Raw genomic sequence first — 16,257 nt, forward strand, 5'->3', positions numbered from 1 at the left:
TGATTAAATACAGCTTTCTCGGTAGAAGACGATGAAATTTCTGCGATACAATCAGTTCTGTTCTGACTGTGATGTGCGAAACATATTTGTGAATTTTGGAAAATAGTTGACTAGCAGTTTGTCGAAATGGAGCTTAAGGGCATAGGGTAAGTAATAGTGTTGATTGCAGTGATTGAAAAGTGCCAAGGAAAGCATTCAGAATATCATAAAGATATTGACAGTCAATAAAATCAATATGTGATTTTTCCATGCAAAGTTTTATTTTCATTGCTAGATCAGATTTATTGATGAGAAACCTCGAAGATCTGAATTCCAGACTACATATTACATAAACGACCATTTATTTGTCCAAATTATAGTAGTAGTAGCAGTAAATTACGTTAATAAAGTCGGATTTTCCAGAAACTTTCGATTTCAATAACGCAAAAATAATGTTTTGTAGACACATTTGTTCTTAAATTGGCAAATTGATTATATTTCAATATTTTTCATATATTCCGGGAAATATAGAAACTTATTCTATTAACATCTGAAATGATTTTATCAATTCATGTGAATGACCACGAATGTAGACAAAAAAAACAAGTAATCGCTGTAATCGCTTTATGTTCGAAACTGATTAATTTGGACGAGATTACTAATGACACGGTGTCCCTAAGGTAAATAAAAGATGACAATTTAATTTTCAATTTTTTGATAAGCAAGTCTAATTTTCCATTTCATGAATAATCTATAAAGTGTATCTCCGAATGCGTGATCAGTGTTGCGAAACTCATGCTCACGAGTAAAAAATACTCACTCACCTTACTCATTTGCGAGTAATGCTCACGCTGTGAGTTACTCGCGTATGAGTATACTCACGCGTGAGTAATGACGTCATACTCTCGCGTGAGTATTACTCACAAGTGAGTAATACTCACGCGAGAGTATGACGTCATTACTCACGCGTGAGTTACTCATTTTACTCACGGTGAGTTTAGTGAGTAAGTTATTTTTGTTGGTTTGAAATGATGTTTTCGTTTGTTCTGTACTGCAATGGTGATTATTTATATACAAGGCACAGTTTTCGAGGAAAGGTGGATCTGCTCGAGAGCTTTGGCACCATAGGCTAAAAACTCTTATTGTTTACCTACGCATGCAAAGTAATATCATCAATTAGGAAATCTCTATATTTCACCACACTTTGTCAATGGTATAACTTTTTTCGCATACGTCGGGTTACTTTACGGTATTCAATAAAGATGTTTGGCATATATTTACCTAACTTCAAATTTAAAATGGTAGGGTCAATTGCAGCATCTCCTAGGTCCAAACATTTAAAACTTTTCTTTTCTGCATACATTTGATCGTTTTTTTTTTCCATGTGGCTAGTTTCTATTACTGTGCAATAATATAGGGCATATAATGGACAAATAGTGGTTTCGCTTCAAAATTACTTGAGTAGGCAAGTAAGGAGAAAAAGTTTTACACTGGTAACGCCTCCCTTGTAAATCTAAAAGAGCTGTAGTTTTTTCTGCGCGGAAAAATAGTCCGTTCTATTATTCCGTAAGTAAAAGTAACGTTTTTCCTCATACTAAACACTTGATCAATTTGTAATTTAAAATTTACAAAAAATAGTAAATTTACTTGAGTACTCAACTTTCGAACATGAAACTTACACACTAAACGCATCCAGCAAAGCAAAATCCAGCAAAACGAATAGTTGATTTTTAAGCAATTTTTTGCTAGAATCCGGTACAACTTTGTGCCCTATCAGCACAAATTGCTGGATGTTTAATAAAAAAGTGCTTAGACTTGATAGAATTGAAACAAAACTTTATTGGAACTTATGGGTGACAAAAGCAGTGTTGAGAATACTCACTTGCAACAGTGATACTCACTTACTTCTATCTCAGTCCAGAAGCATGCTATCAAAAAATTATGTTTGAAGGGCTTTCAGATTGTAGTTTAATCTAAAAGTTTGCCGAACTAAATAAAGATCACAGACGCATACCAAAGTTGTGAGAGAGCTGTGAGTACGAGGTGAGTAAAATTCGTGAAATTCATACTCACCTTGTGCTCACAGCTCTCTGACGGTTTTGGTATGCATCTGCGACCATAACTTTATTCGGCAAACTTTTAGATTAAACTACAATCTAAAAGTCCTTCAAACATCATTTTTTGATAGCATGCTTCTGGACTGAGATAGAAGCAAGTGAGTATAATTTTTCCCTAGTGAGTATTCCCAACACTGGACAAAAGGAACAAATTGCCAGGGCCCGTAGCGTAGTGGCTACACGTTCACTTCATAAGTGGATGGTCATGGGTTCGATCCCAGCCCGGCACTTGCAATTTTTCGTCAGTTGCTCTTCCCCCCGAGAGCAGCTGGCACCTGACCCTCTTCAGAGCATATGCTCCAACGGACCCGGACACCTGGATATCAGCTAACGGCAACTCATAATGGACCCCCAATTGGACAGGAAAAGGAACATGAGCTACACATCAACATCCTCGTGCTCATCATTCTACCATGATAGTGTAGAAAGTGAAAACAGTGCAACGGAATCCAGTTCGATCTAGTAGAATTATAATTGAATACATTTAGGAGCTGTACAAAGTGTAAGTACAGCTTCCAATTGGAATCGCTCACGCCCTGGTGGACAAAAGAGCTGTAAATCAGGTAAAGTGATTGAAGAATGAAAAAAAAGGAACAAATTCTGAAGGAATCCCATGAGCTTTTTCCAGTCTTAGTTTTTTTATGTAAAGTTGGACCACCCTAATTATATGAGCCTCGGACCTAAAAAGAAAAATAAACTGCCGAGCAAATTACTACCAGTAACATGGCCAGTAATCACACCCAGGTAACCAATAAGCAGCTAAAATGGCATTGATTCAGCACTATATGCGCCTTTGCAGCAGGTCTGCTGCTATCGAACTGTCAAATCCAAGGTCAAATCGGCTACCAATCGAGACCACACGATTCCTTAAAATTACTTTTTCTTAATTGCTATCTCTGCCAACCTCCTGAAGAAAGCGTTAATTCTTGAAGCCGGCTCGAACGGGCTCGTTTACGAAACTTCAGCCTGCCTTTCAATCTGCTACGTGCGGAAGCGAACTTTGTCGTACGAATTATCGTGCATTTGAGAAACGATCGTTTACACATTTGTTCAATGCGATTAGTGTTTTTTATTAAATTTACAAGACGCACAAGCATGCAAATACATTTCGTCCATTTAAAACAACGCTGAGCTCAATTATATGTGAATGACACGCCAGTTATATGTGGATGACAGCCATTTCAGGGGATTGATCTCTGTCTACAAGAGGTTTGAGTTCAAACAAAAGCCCTCACGTTGAGCTGTTGGGCTCAAAGGGGACCTCATCAGGACCGCCCTTAACGGAGCGCTTAGAACTACCAGTAAGATACAATTCACTAGAATAAAAAAAAAACAATAGAATTATTGACAAGCAACCTTGTCTACTGATTCAATACATTCGCCCCAATAAAACATACCATTTTAATGCTTGATAGGATTCCAAGCCTTTAGATAAATTCTAGATTTCCGTATGAATATGAGTAAAGCATACTCGTGAGTGAGTATCTACACGTCAATACTCACGAGTGAGTGTGAGTTGTACAGCGCTTACTCAAATGTGAGTAATACTCACGGTGAGTTTAAGGTGTACTGCTCATACTCACTCGTGAGTTTGACTAGTTGTGTGAGTACTCGCTCATTTCGCAACACTGTGCGTGATACTTGATAGATTTTTAGTTAATCGAAAATTTTTAGACGATTTTTTCATTTCTCTATAAGGGTGATAAATTATGAGACAGTGGACCACTCTATCAAAAAATTGAAATTAACCGCAACAAGAAAAATAAAAAAAACATAACTTTATAACCAGTTGACCGATTTTATACTCCTTTTCGTTGTTTTTTGTCTGTTTGAAAGGGCCAAATTGTGTATAGATGCAATACATATGTAGAAAAATGTTTTTTTTTTCAAGTTTCATAGTTGTCACATGGCACTTCCGACCGATTTGCTTAATGTTACAACTAGCAAGAGTTATATTAAAATATCATTTGGATTGATCTGTGAAAATCAATTATAATGTGCAGTCAGAGTGGACCAAATGTTTGATGCCATTCTCAAAAGTAAGTTTTGGTTGAAATCCAATAGCCAAAATAATTCATCATCAAAACGGAATATGTTTCCGAATCGGATGACATCACAACGCATTTTCAAATGATTATAGATCAAATTAACACGTGAAAATCCTTTTTATTCTGTTAACTATCGTAATTTACAGATCATCGTATTGAAGCTCCATTTTACGTGCCGACAGAGTGGACCATGTGTCTCTTAGAAAGGCAAGTTGAAATTACCAATAAGACGCAATCAGTGAAGTACTAGATTGAAAGTAGTAAGCTGGATTTTTGTATGGTGAGATGATCAATTCTCAATTTTTGCAATGAAATGGTGCAAATATAGCATGGGTATTATAATTTCTTGACTAAGTTGATGCTATTTGAGCAAAAGTTTGGGTGACTGTCTTGTTATTTCTTGCAACTTTAACAGCATAGTTACTCAAACTTTTGCTCAAACAGCATCACATTAGGCAAGAAATCATAATACCCATGCTATATTTGCACCATTTCATTGCAGAAATGGAGAATTGATCATCTCACAATGCAAAAATCCAGCTTACTCCTTTCAATCTAGTGCTTCACTGATTACGTATTCATTATCCTATCTATATCAAAATATATTTGTTTATATACTGTTAGGCATTGTATTAGAATGTACGTACCATTACCGGTTTAATGGAGACGTTTATTTAATCAGTTATTTATTAATTGTACTTAGCCCATTCTGACTGAATGTGTGTTTAAAAATATACACCTGAATATATTATAATAGACTGTGCTACTATTCTAAAAACTCAACGAAATATGAAAATACGTTCTAAATTTGTTAGCCGTAACATGCTCTAGTCAAAAGTTGTCGAATAGGTAATTTAATGACAACCATTCATGAGAAATTGAATTGTTGTAGTTGGTTCACTCTAACTGAACATAAAAATTGAAAACATTCAAATTACAAACTTTCAGTTCACATATAACACTCCTGTTAATGGTCGCCCTTCCTGTGCACTTATTTTTCATCGAATGTGCAAGAACTTGAGTGTGTAATGTAGTTGGGTGAATGTTCGTCAAAAATCGTTCAGTCACAGCCCAAGTAACAATTCAATTTCTGATTGGTTTTGTTTGGTTTTTACTAGGGTTTTATTACAGCAATAATTAAAACTCACAGTTTTATGACTACTTTCATGAAAACCATTGATGAAATGTTTTATAGTATATTTGAAGATATCCATAAAGCCAGATTTCAAGAGTAAACAAAACTCTCCGATATGTATTACCACAATAAAACTAAAAAAAACTCTTAACAGATGGCGATCCGTTCGATTAGTAACGACATCTGTTGGTGGAAAAGCAGAAACTACGACATTGCTAGGTTTATTGCGGTCATCATAAAAGTAAAATTGCTTTCGTTTTATTTTCTCTAATTATGGTCGTCGCCATATTGAAAAATTAGCTGACGTGAATTGAAAATAGTTATTTTGCTCAAATTGGCAATGAATTGATAGTTTGTTGACATTTCCATAACATGCCGACATAAATAATCTCTCTCAACTGACTTTTCTTGTGATTCGAGATAGTTTTACTAAATTAACAAGTTGATTTATTTCATTCCAAGATGATAATACTCACTATTTTTGAAGCGCATTCATTTTATGTATCTGCAACCCCAATATTCACGGTAAAATTGATTGCGCATAAGCCTACCAACACAATAACTACTAAAATATTACTTTGAAATGATCGCTTTTTACTTACGAATAATGTATCCTCCTGAACTTTACGTGCCATCGAAGAAGCTTCTCTGCATCTTGAGCTGTCTGTTGAAAAAAAAAAACAACAACTATCATAACCTCTTTTCGAGAATGGGAAAATTTTCAACGGGGTTTTAAAATAGTTTTATTGCTGTTCTTAATGTAGTTTGCAAAATCTCTCCGAGAGTGGTCCACTTAGCCGGAAGATGCTCTTTAACCTCTTCAAGAGGTTTTGATGTATAAATCAGTTTTATTGCAAGTTTTATAAAATTTGTCATAAAGATCTCTTGTAGAGCCGAACAAAACATAAAATGTTACTTGGGAGTGGACCAAGTTCAATCAATTACTTAGCAACCCAAGTAACATTTTTAGTTTTGTTCGGCTCTATAAGAGATTTTTATGATCAATTTTATAAAACTTGCAATAAAACTGATTCATACATCAAAACATCTTGATAACCTTTTTAAGAGCATCATCCGTCTAAGTGGACAACTCTCTGAGAGGTTTTGCAATCCGTATTAAGAGTAGCAATAAAACTGTTTTAAAACCTAGTTGAAAAATTTTCCATACTCGAAAAACGGTTATGATGCTTGTTGTTTTTTTTACAGCAAAATTATGACAGCGCAAGAAACAGAGAAGCTTCGTCAATGGCACGTAATGTTCAGGAAGAGATATCATTCGCAAGTAGAAAGCGGTCATTTCAAAGTGATAATTTAGTAGTTATTGTAGTAATAGAGACAGAGAAGAGAATTATTGAAGCAAAAAAATATGCGCCTTCTGATTGGCCGACTCAGTGGAAAGCTAGAATGAACAACAAAAGCGAACATACAAAAAGAGCTGCGCATCGTGGATTCAAGTCAGTTGATAGACGATAGTGGATACAAACGGACGCACCAAAAGGCAGCAGCAATGGCATTTGCAGTACACAGCAGTCCACCACAGAGAGGTTTTAAAGAGTTTCCTCTCTGCGGTCGGTGTTGTGACTGTAAGAATAGCCGCAGCGGTCACGACAGTTATATTGTGGCGTTAGCACTAAATTGGTTTCCGAAAAAACTTCATTGACTTCCGCTGCCTTTCCTATACGTTAAACATTACGTCGGAAGTAGTGCACTGTATAGAAAACCAGATTTACTGTACAGCGCACTACTTCCGACGTTATCTTTAACGCACAGGAAAGGCAGTGGAAGTCAGTGAACTTTTTTCGGAAATCAATTTAGTGCTAAACCCACAATATTGTTGCTAGGCTTATACGGCTTATACGCATTCAATTCTGCTGTTAATGTTGGGGTTGCAGAAACATAAAATTAATGTGCTTCGAAAATGGTGAATATTATCATCTTGGAATGAAATAAATCAATTTCTTAATTTAGTAAAACTATCTCGAATTACAAGAAAACTCACCTGAGAGAGTTTATTTATGTGAGCATGCTATGCAAATGACGGTAAACTATCAACTCGTTGCTAATTTGAGCAAAATTAACTATTTTCCATTCACGTATCTGATTCTTCAATATGGCGGCGACCATAATTAGCGAAAATAAAACAAAAGAAAGTTTACTTTTATGATGACCGCAATAAACCTAGCAGTGTCATAGTTTCTGCTTTTCCACCAACTGATGTCGTTACTAATCGAACGGATCGCCATCTGTTGAGAGTTTGAACAGTTTTAATGTTGTAATAATGATTGCCAGAAGGTTTACATATCGGAGAGTTTTGTTTACTCTAAAAATCTGGCTTTATGAATATCTTCAAGTATACTATAAAACATTTTATCAATGTTTTTCATAAAAATAGTCATAAAACTGTGAGTTTTAATTATTGCTGTAATAAAACCGTAATATATATCAAACAAAACCAATCAGCAATAGAATTGTTACTTGAGAATAGCTCTTAAAACCAAACTTTATTTTTACGTGTTTTTGCAATCACTCGGAGCTTTCATGATTAGTTATTAAGATGTATGGAAAAAATCAAGAAAATTTGTTCAACAACTCAAAATTTACAGAATTGTAAACTTTAAAGTCGTTTTTCTCGAAATAAGGTAAAAGAGACATGATCCTCTCTGACTTAACGCCAACCAGTTTTGGGTCCGAAAAAGTGCCATATTTTGATATTAAAAAGAAATCAACAAATTTGACGTTATACATAAAAAAAAACTTAAAGACAAGTGTTCTTTTTTAGCTTTTGGGATATGATTTTTTGATGATCAGTCATACTTTTCCACACTATATACTTTTTGAAATTTGATGATATTTTGAATGCTTATAAAAAGACGGATACCATATAAACCAGGTGTTACTAAAAATGCCATACAGGTCGAACTCGATTATCCGGAGTCGGGTTCTGGTGCATCTCAAATTATATCTTGATAATCAAATTATCAAATAATATCTGGAAAGGATATAATATGTGCCGCAGCCATGGAATCAAGCATAACAAACGTGTTCACGGCAGAGCCGGCCAAATAATTTGGGTCCAGAAAGTTAATGAATTACCGTAGAAATCCACAGAAGAGTTTCTGAAGAAATTCTGGAAAGAAAACCTGGAAGAGTCCATTCAAAAAATCCTAGGCAAATCCCAGCTTATGCCACGTCGTATATGACGTCGAATTGGATGCTAAAGTGGAGTCCATATGTGTACATGCTTCCATTTAACCGTGTGTAAAGTGTACGCATATCGCTTGGATTTCTCAACAGATTTATATTTGGATTTCTTTGGGAATTCTTGGTGAGATTTTCCAAGAAAATCATTCTGGTATTCTCCCAGAAGCTTCTCAGGCGAATCTTCTAAGAACTCCTTCAGAGATTTAAGTCAGGGATTCTTCGAAAAATTCTTCATAGGAATTCACCTGGAACTCGCCTACTTCAAAGAATTCCAGCTGGGATTCTTCCAGAAATTCCTCCTTGTACTCCTCCAGAAATTCTAACTGTGGTATGTACCTTCAGGAATTCTACTAGCGGTTCCCCTTGAGATGTCTTCAAGCATTCTTGCTGGGATTCTTCCGAACAATTCTCCTGGGATTTCTTCATGGATTTATACAGGACATCCAGATTTCATCCAGGTATTCTTCGATAAATGCCATCTCTAGGAACTCCTATTGACCTTCCTCCATGAATTCCAGCTTGGATTCCGTAAGCAATTCAAGAAAATCTTCCATGGATTATTCCAGAAGATCATGTTTGGTAGTATTTTGTTTAAACTATGCCAGTTGGTTAAATTTTCACAAAGTTGTTTAGATTTTTCCGGAATCGCCTAAAAGACATGTTGCAATGCACAATCGAAAGCACTTGTAGCTTAAACAGAATCTTTTGTCCTAAAGTAGTTTTGAAAAAAGTATACTAGAAAAAAAACTGGTTTTGATTCCAAGAAAACATGGGGGAAACAAGTCTCCCCGTAGAGATCAAGTCTCCCCAGTCTCCCCCACGGAAACATAAAACAAAACCATAAAGTGAAAATTATCTCATGGCCCCCTCACGGTGTCAAAATCTCGATTATTATAGAACTTTCATGTACCTCGAATTTTGCTTCAAAAATGATTGTTATTTGGGCTATATTTTCAAAATCGGAAGACTGGAAAATATTTCATCGGCGAAAAATTTTCCACACATTTTGTATGGGACGTTTTTTAGGCTAGCACAGTATTTATTGGTCTTTAGTATGGAAAATAGCGTTAGCGTTAGCGTTAGCGTAGTTACGGTATACATCGTAGATTGGATACTAACAACATTCATGTACCTTTTGCTAATCTTGCTCGGATTGCTTTTCGGAACAAGGCCGGGGAGTTAACTTTGCTCCAATCTTATGCAAGAATACCAAAAGCACAAATGTCATTATTCCCGGCCACGCCCATCTTTACCGTAACTTGGGATAAGGTAAGGAAATGTTGATGTAGCACTTAAGAGGCCTCCGACTCAGTGACACTCCCATAAGTACTACGGAGTGGGTGGTTGGGAGAAGTATTATGTAGGTCAAGGATTCGCCTGAAAATCTGATGATGGACCCACGGCATTGGTTGTTTATTTGGTTAAAATTTAATCTTTTGAACGCCAGCAATCAAAAGAGATTTTTTTCTATTTATTGTTTAAATAATTATGTTTCTGCTCAGCGAGAAGCCTAAGCAGAACCGATCCCTCCAGGGTCATCGGAACATTACAATAAATGTTTGAAACGCGTGAAAAAAAGTTGGCGATCCGAGAAAAAAAAACTTCCATTTACATTAAAAAAAAAACGCGAAAACAACGAAAAAATATAGAAAAACATCTCATTAATTTAAAAAAAAATCACGTAAAACGAGTTGAACGGAAATAAATTAAGAGATATTTTTTCCTATTTATTGTATAAATAAGTATGATTCGGCTCAGTGCGAGGAACAAGCAGAACCGATCCCTCCAGGGTCATCGGAACTTTGCAATACCTAAATGTTTAGAACGCGAGAAAAAAAATTGGCTACTCGAGAAACAACAAAATAAAAGAAAAAAAAAATTAAAAAACACGTTGAACAAAAAAAAAAAGAAAAAATCGCGTAAATCGAGTAAAAAAAAAGTTGGCGATCCGAAAAAAAAAAAACGCGACATTACGACACTCGGCTCGAAGAAAAACGACTCGGACTACGTGGTATACCCGCCACCGAATGATATGGCGATCTTGACCCTTCAAAAAATAAGAAGGATGTTTTGTCGTCGCGACTGCTGGGTTGCCTTGTACATCTGAAATAGAAAATAGTATTAAATGGTGATAGGCTCACAACAGTTACATAATTTTTGGATATAAATCTCTCTAGATATAGACAAAAATTACCTGAATCCTCCTGAAATAAATGGTTTATTAACAATAAAAAAAATAATAAAAAAATAAGTTGAACGAATTGTGATCTTAGAATTTTCCTGAATTTAAATTAACAAAGCTAAAAAATTACAAGATCAAAATTTGTTATGGTAGATCTTACACCTTAACGCACCATTACAAGGTGATCTGCTCACGTTACGGGACTATTGGTCTTTAGAATGGAAAATATCCAAAAACTCATTTAAATCGAAAATTTTTCCGATGGAATATTTTCAAATTTTCTATTTATGCAATACAGCCAAAATATTGACATTCTGTGAAAAAAAAATTAGAGGTACACATGAAAGTTTGATAATAATTGAAATTTTGACACCGTGCCCCTGGATGAAGGCCTGCGACTCGCCTGGGGGGTCACGACCCACAGTTTGGGAAACTATGATCTAACCCAATATTTTTACCATCTTTTCAGAATTTTCCTACTCCTCGTCACCACCGCTACAATGGCGCAGGGAATCGTACTGGAATGCTACAGTAGTAGCCAAAACTGTACCTTTTCAGGAGTACGCGTTGAAGACACCGGCACCGAGGTAACATTCCGGTCCGGTGGTTACTACTACAGCAACCGATACCATTTCCGTTTCGTCGACTCAGTACTACTGGAGGTTCCAAAGAGGCTATTCGATACATTCACTACGGTTCAGTCGCTGGACGTGGACAACTGCGAGATAGATACGCTGAGCCGATATACTTTCGAAAAAGCGAGAGAGTTGCTTTGGTTGAATATGTCCAGAAACAACTTGAATGAGCTAAACAATTACGTGTTTGGCGGTGCAAATGCGCTCAATCTGTTGGATTTGAGGGAGAACAACATATCGACTATTGAAGAGAAGGCGTTCTACAATCTGGGTCACCTGACGACGTTGCTGCTGAGTGGAAATCGTCTGAAAGCTTTCGGAGATGGTGTATTTTTGCATTTGTCTAATTTGAAGAAACTGTATGTTGCGAACAATGAGTTGGAGACATTGCAAAGTGGACTATTTCAGAACAATCCGCTTTTGATTATACTGTTTTTGCAGAGCAATAAACTGGTGTATCTGGACAAAGCTTTGTTCATAGGGATCAGTGAGATGGAGTATTTATGGTTGAGAAACAACAGTCTTACCAGTTTCGATTTCAGTGATTTGAAAGTCAAAAGGATAAACCTCATGAACAACAAGCTGAAGGAAGTAAAATTGAACCCATCATATGAGAGTTTATATCTGAATAACAACAGCATTTCAGAAATCATTGCCGATGATTTCTCCGAGCTAAAGTTGAGTCGTTTAGATTTGGCGTGGAACAATCTTACCTCCATGGAAGGAATTGAAAAAATCAGTAGTCTCGAAGTTCTGGATTTATCGCACAACAAAATTGGTGCTCTCAAACTATCCAGTTTTGCCAATCTGAAAAAGCTTGTTGATCTTAACTTAGAGGAAACCGCCATCACTAATTTGCAGCATGGGACGTTTTCTCAATTAACTGCCTTGAAGCGCTTGGATATTTCGTACAACAAGCTGAATCGAATCGATTTCGATATCTTCACTTCATCGAGCGAAATGGAAGAAATATTCATAGAAGGAAACCGGCTCAAGGATGTCAACATTGTAGAGGTTCACAAAATATTCCCAAAGCTCAAGAAAATAAGCATTGCTGATAACAACTGGAACTGTACTTTCCTGACTCGAATGATTCGCAGTTTGAACGCCCAGTCTATCACGGTTGGAGGGTTTAAGTCCGAAAATCTGATTGCCGATAAAACCAACGTGAAAGGAATCTATTGCACTGATAGCACCAATCCCCTCGCCGAATGGAACGTGACCGTCAAGCATTTGGACAAATATTTGAACGCTTCCGCCCCGATTGAAGATTACACGGAAATCAAACAAATTATGCAAAACGCAATCGATGACATCAACAAGTTCACCGACCAGAGAGCGTTCATTGCGAACAAATCCGATCAACTGGAAGGGGAAATCTACGACCTGACGAAGAAGATGATGTCAGTTGAGAACGAAATTTACGAGGTGAAGAAAACGATTCTGGAGGTGAAAATGGCCCAACTGGCAAATGCAACCAACGAGACCCTCATATCCGGCGATCTGAAGAAAATGATGCAGGAACTGAACGACCTCACTCTCTCCAAGTTGAAGCAAACGAAGGAAGAAATTGAATTCAAAATCTACCAGCAGACGTTCAAGAATGAAAAATTGGAGGAAAAAATTGCCGACACCTCAGGAAAATTATTAATTATCTCCAAACAGATCGATCAAGTTCGAAGCTCTTCATTTATGAGTCACAACTCGATGGAACTGAAGGCAGCTTCGCCCTCGGAGCACGTGGCTTCATCCGGAACCGGCTCCTCTCAGATAATGATGGTCATAATTCTGGTGCTGCTGATTGCTCTGCTCATTCTAGTGGTGATGGCAGCTTATCGGAGCCATTTGCCATTCGGCAGAAGAAAGCGCGGAGAACGCTATGGTACATCATCGAACACCCTCGCAACCATTGTGGACGACATTTGAAAGTAGGTGAACAAAGTACACTTAGAGATAAGAGCGGCTGCTTTCGCATTCGATGGGAAAATGTGAATTTGAATAATCAGTGAGCATAATCTAAGTGCTGGTATTGTAATAAAGAGGTATTGTAGAAAAATAAGAAATGTAGATAAATAAAAATAAAAAAAGGGTTAGATTATTTTCTTTAATTATTACATAGCATTATTATTATTAGGGGTACTCACTAAACAGATTAAATTGCTGCGTAAGCCATGATTTTCTGCTTATTTGAAATGTTTCATGATTTTCGAATGAAATAATTAAAGATTACCTTGGTGATCACGACTTTTAATCCGTTTAATCAGTTTACGCTGTTAAGTGAATCCCCCTATTGTCTTTTTTTCAACCATTGGATGGTATACCTCAAAGGTATTTATTTCAATGGTTGATGTTAGGGACGCTCTTTCTCGGGAAACCAAGAAACCTCTCGCTAGCCTGTTACAGCAGCTTCGAGACTGCAAAGAATGTTTATTTTAGAAATATTATTATACACTACAAAGATTATAACTTACATTATAGTCTGATGGTTGAAATTCTCGAGTCGCGATCCTCCTAACAACTGAACTACTGCTTACATGCTAAATGCTCATATGAGCTAAGAGGAGTTCGGAACTCACCATACACTGAAGGAAATTACGTAGTCTTGAATTTCCAACAGTTGATAAACATTCAACTTTTAAATTCTGGTAACAATAAAACTTATATTCCTGTAATGTACACATTAACCAAAGTAATAAAAAAAACAAATCCGGAAAATTTGATATGCTGCAAATGCCTTAAATGGCGGTAAATGTACCTCTACAGTCTGCCTTCTGATAGCCTGAAGTTTTCGTTGCCATGAACAACGGCAGATGTTCCCTTGTACAGCAAAATCACCGATCAAAGAACAATAACATATTTGTTCCATAAGCAATTCCTACAGGATATCTACTCATAATGCAATATAAAACTCCCTGAGTTTTCTAGGGGGATCTTAAAAGTTTAGAATTAAAAAAAAACTGATCAATTTTTAAAGTTTAGATAAATATTTTTCAAAAATACATAGAGAAACATCTTTGCACAATATGCAACAATATTTATTATTTGAGAAATTCCAGCGAAGCGCTCAATTATTACAAGAACTTTTTGGCAAAACTCCTTCGAAAATATGTAGAGCAAAACAAACGGTTAGGAATAGTTCTAAAATATTTCCATGATTTCTTTGGGGCCAATTGCTTTAACATTTCCACCGGAAATTTATTTTATATTAAAATGACACCCACTACACACTGAAAAAATAGGAAAATTCATTCAGGAGTTCAAATAAAAAAAAACTCACACATATCCATTTGCGTGGGACACAAAAAGACATTTTACTCCTGTACACTTTTTTGAGTTCCATTTTGGCCCCATAGCAACTGTGCAAAATTTCAGCTCGATCGGAGAAACAATATTTTTGCGCCAGCCGTTTTAAGTTTTCATACGATTTACTATGGGGAAAATCACCTTTTCAAAGAAAAATCGCCCCAGGTTGCCCCTTAACCCCTAATAATATATCGATGAATGATTTCTCTTGGGAATTTTACGAGAAACAAACCCTCCGAAGAGCGCAAATCGATCTAAGGCACGTGGAAAAAGTTATTGACTGAAAATCGAATGGCATGCAATCGCTGTTTAACACGTAAGTAATAACAATAAATAATAAAATCTCGTCATTGTATCGATCGGGTAAAGCTTAATAACTTTTTCCACGAATGTCGCATCGCTTTGTGGTCTTCGGAGGTCTGATTCCTCGTGAAGTTTTCTACAGAAATCATTCAACGGCTTATTTTTAGGGATCAATGGGTGACCTCAAGCGATTTTTCTTTGAAGAAGTAAATTTTCCCCATAGTAAATCGTATGAAAAACTAAGAATGGCGGGCGCTAAAATATAGTTTCTTCGATCGATCTGAAATTTTGCACACTTGATATGGGACCAAAATGGAACTCAAAAAGTATACAGGAGTTGCAGTTTTTTCATTTTTTTTATATTTTCCCATATAAACCGTGTACCAGGCTAATATCCATAGACCATAATATGACCGTCAAATTCTTTACATAGTTTTGAAACTGGAAGCTACGAACGCAATTTTAACCGAATATCTTGGTTCTACTGTTCTACGAATAATTGTCCCATGTTGTAGATTGCTCTGAGTTCGTAAACGCGAAAGAAAAAAAATACAGTAGAGTGGAAATTTTTTCGACTTTCCATACAAGGCAATCGTCGATGTTTGTTTGATTTTTAAGCAAAGTTGCTTCCTTCATACATTTCTTTTTCTGTAACCAATGCTCCGATTCAGCTGAAATTTTAACTGTAACTGACTAACATCTAATATTTCATATGTACGTTAAGAAAGAATTTGTAAGTTGCTTTTTTACTAAAAAATTACAAATCTCCATTAGTTTTTTTTTTTCAATTTTGCTCAATTTCAGCCTAGTGGTTATGGCTATGGATCGCCAATCCGGAGACGGCGGGTTCGATTCCCGTTCCGGTCCGGAAAATTTTCTCGACTCCCTGGACATAGTGTATCATTGTACTTGCCAGAAATGTACAAATTCATGCAATGGCAGGCAAAAAATGCCCTTCGATTAATAACTGTGTAAGCGTTCTAAGTTGAAGAGAGGCAGGCCAAGTTCCAATGCAAACGTCATGCCATAAAGAAGAAGAAGAAAAAGAAGAAGAATAGAATCTCTAAGATTTCTCTTGAATATTCTCAAAATTCCTCCATGAATTTTCTTAAGGCATTGCAAACCTTGCGTGCATGAAAAAAACTTTTTTATTGCATAAGTAATCTCAAATTAGGCAATACACATTCCAAATTTCAGAAAGATCGGAGCACAAGAACCAAAGTTGCAGCATATTGTAGTGCGTACCCTTCATAAAGATGAGGCAAAGCGCGAAACTTTAAACGCGATTATCTCGAGATCTTAGAAACTAGGTGACCGGTTTGCAAACTTTCTTTTTATTGTTTGTATTTCACAT

The 16,257-nt window shown here is 36.3% G+C and overlaps 2 protein-coding genes across 2 annotated transcripts in view; one reads left to right on the plus strand and one right to left on the minus strand.

Moving 5' to 3' along the window:
- Window positions 1–16,257, minus strand: part of LOC115261363 (cardioacceleratory peptide receptor) — a 142,614-nt gene that overhangs the window by 17,019 nt on the left and 109,338 nt on the right. The gene's annotated exons all lie outside the window — the stretch shown is intronic.
- LOC109398853 (leucine-rich repeats and immunoglobulin-like domains protein 1) lies at window positions 7–14,319 on the plus strand. Its single transcript, XM_062856356.1, has 2 exons — window positions 7–146; window positions 11,132–14,319. The coding sequence occupies exons 1-2, from the start codon at window positions 127–129 to the stop codon at window positions 13,221–13,223; spliced, it is 2,112 nt and encodes a 703-aa protein (XP_062712340.1). The 5' UTR covers window positions 7–126; the 3' UTR covers window positions 13,224–14,319.

This window comes from Aedes albopictus, chromosome 3 (assembly GCF_035046485.1).
Source record: "Aedes albopictus strain Foshan chromosome 3, AalbF5, whole genome shotgun sequence".
Taxonomy (NCBI): Eukaryota; Metazoa; Arthropoda; class Insecta; order Diptera; family Culicidae; genus Aedes; species Aedes albopictus.

What these genes read in the sequence shown, in the direction of transcription:
- LOC109398853 (XM_062856356.1), top strand. Translation starts at nt 127, where the DNA reads ATGGAGCTTAAGGGCATAGG. An exon ending in ATGGAGCTTAAGGGCATAGG is followed by an intron (nt 147 to 11,131) that starts GTAAGTAATAGT and finishes CCATCTTTTCAG; the next exon opens with AATTTTCCTACTCCTCGTCA.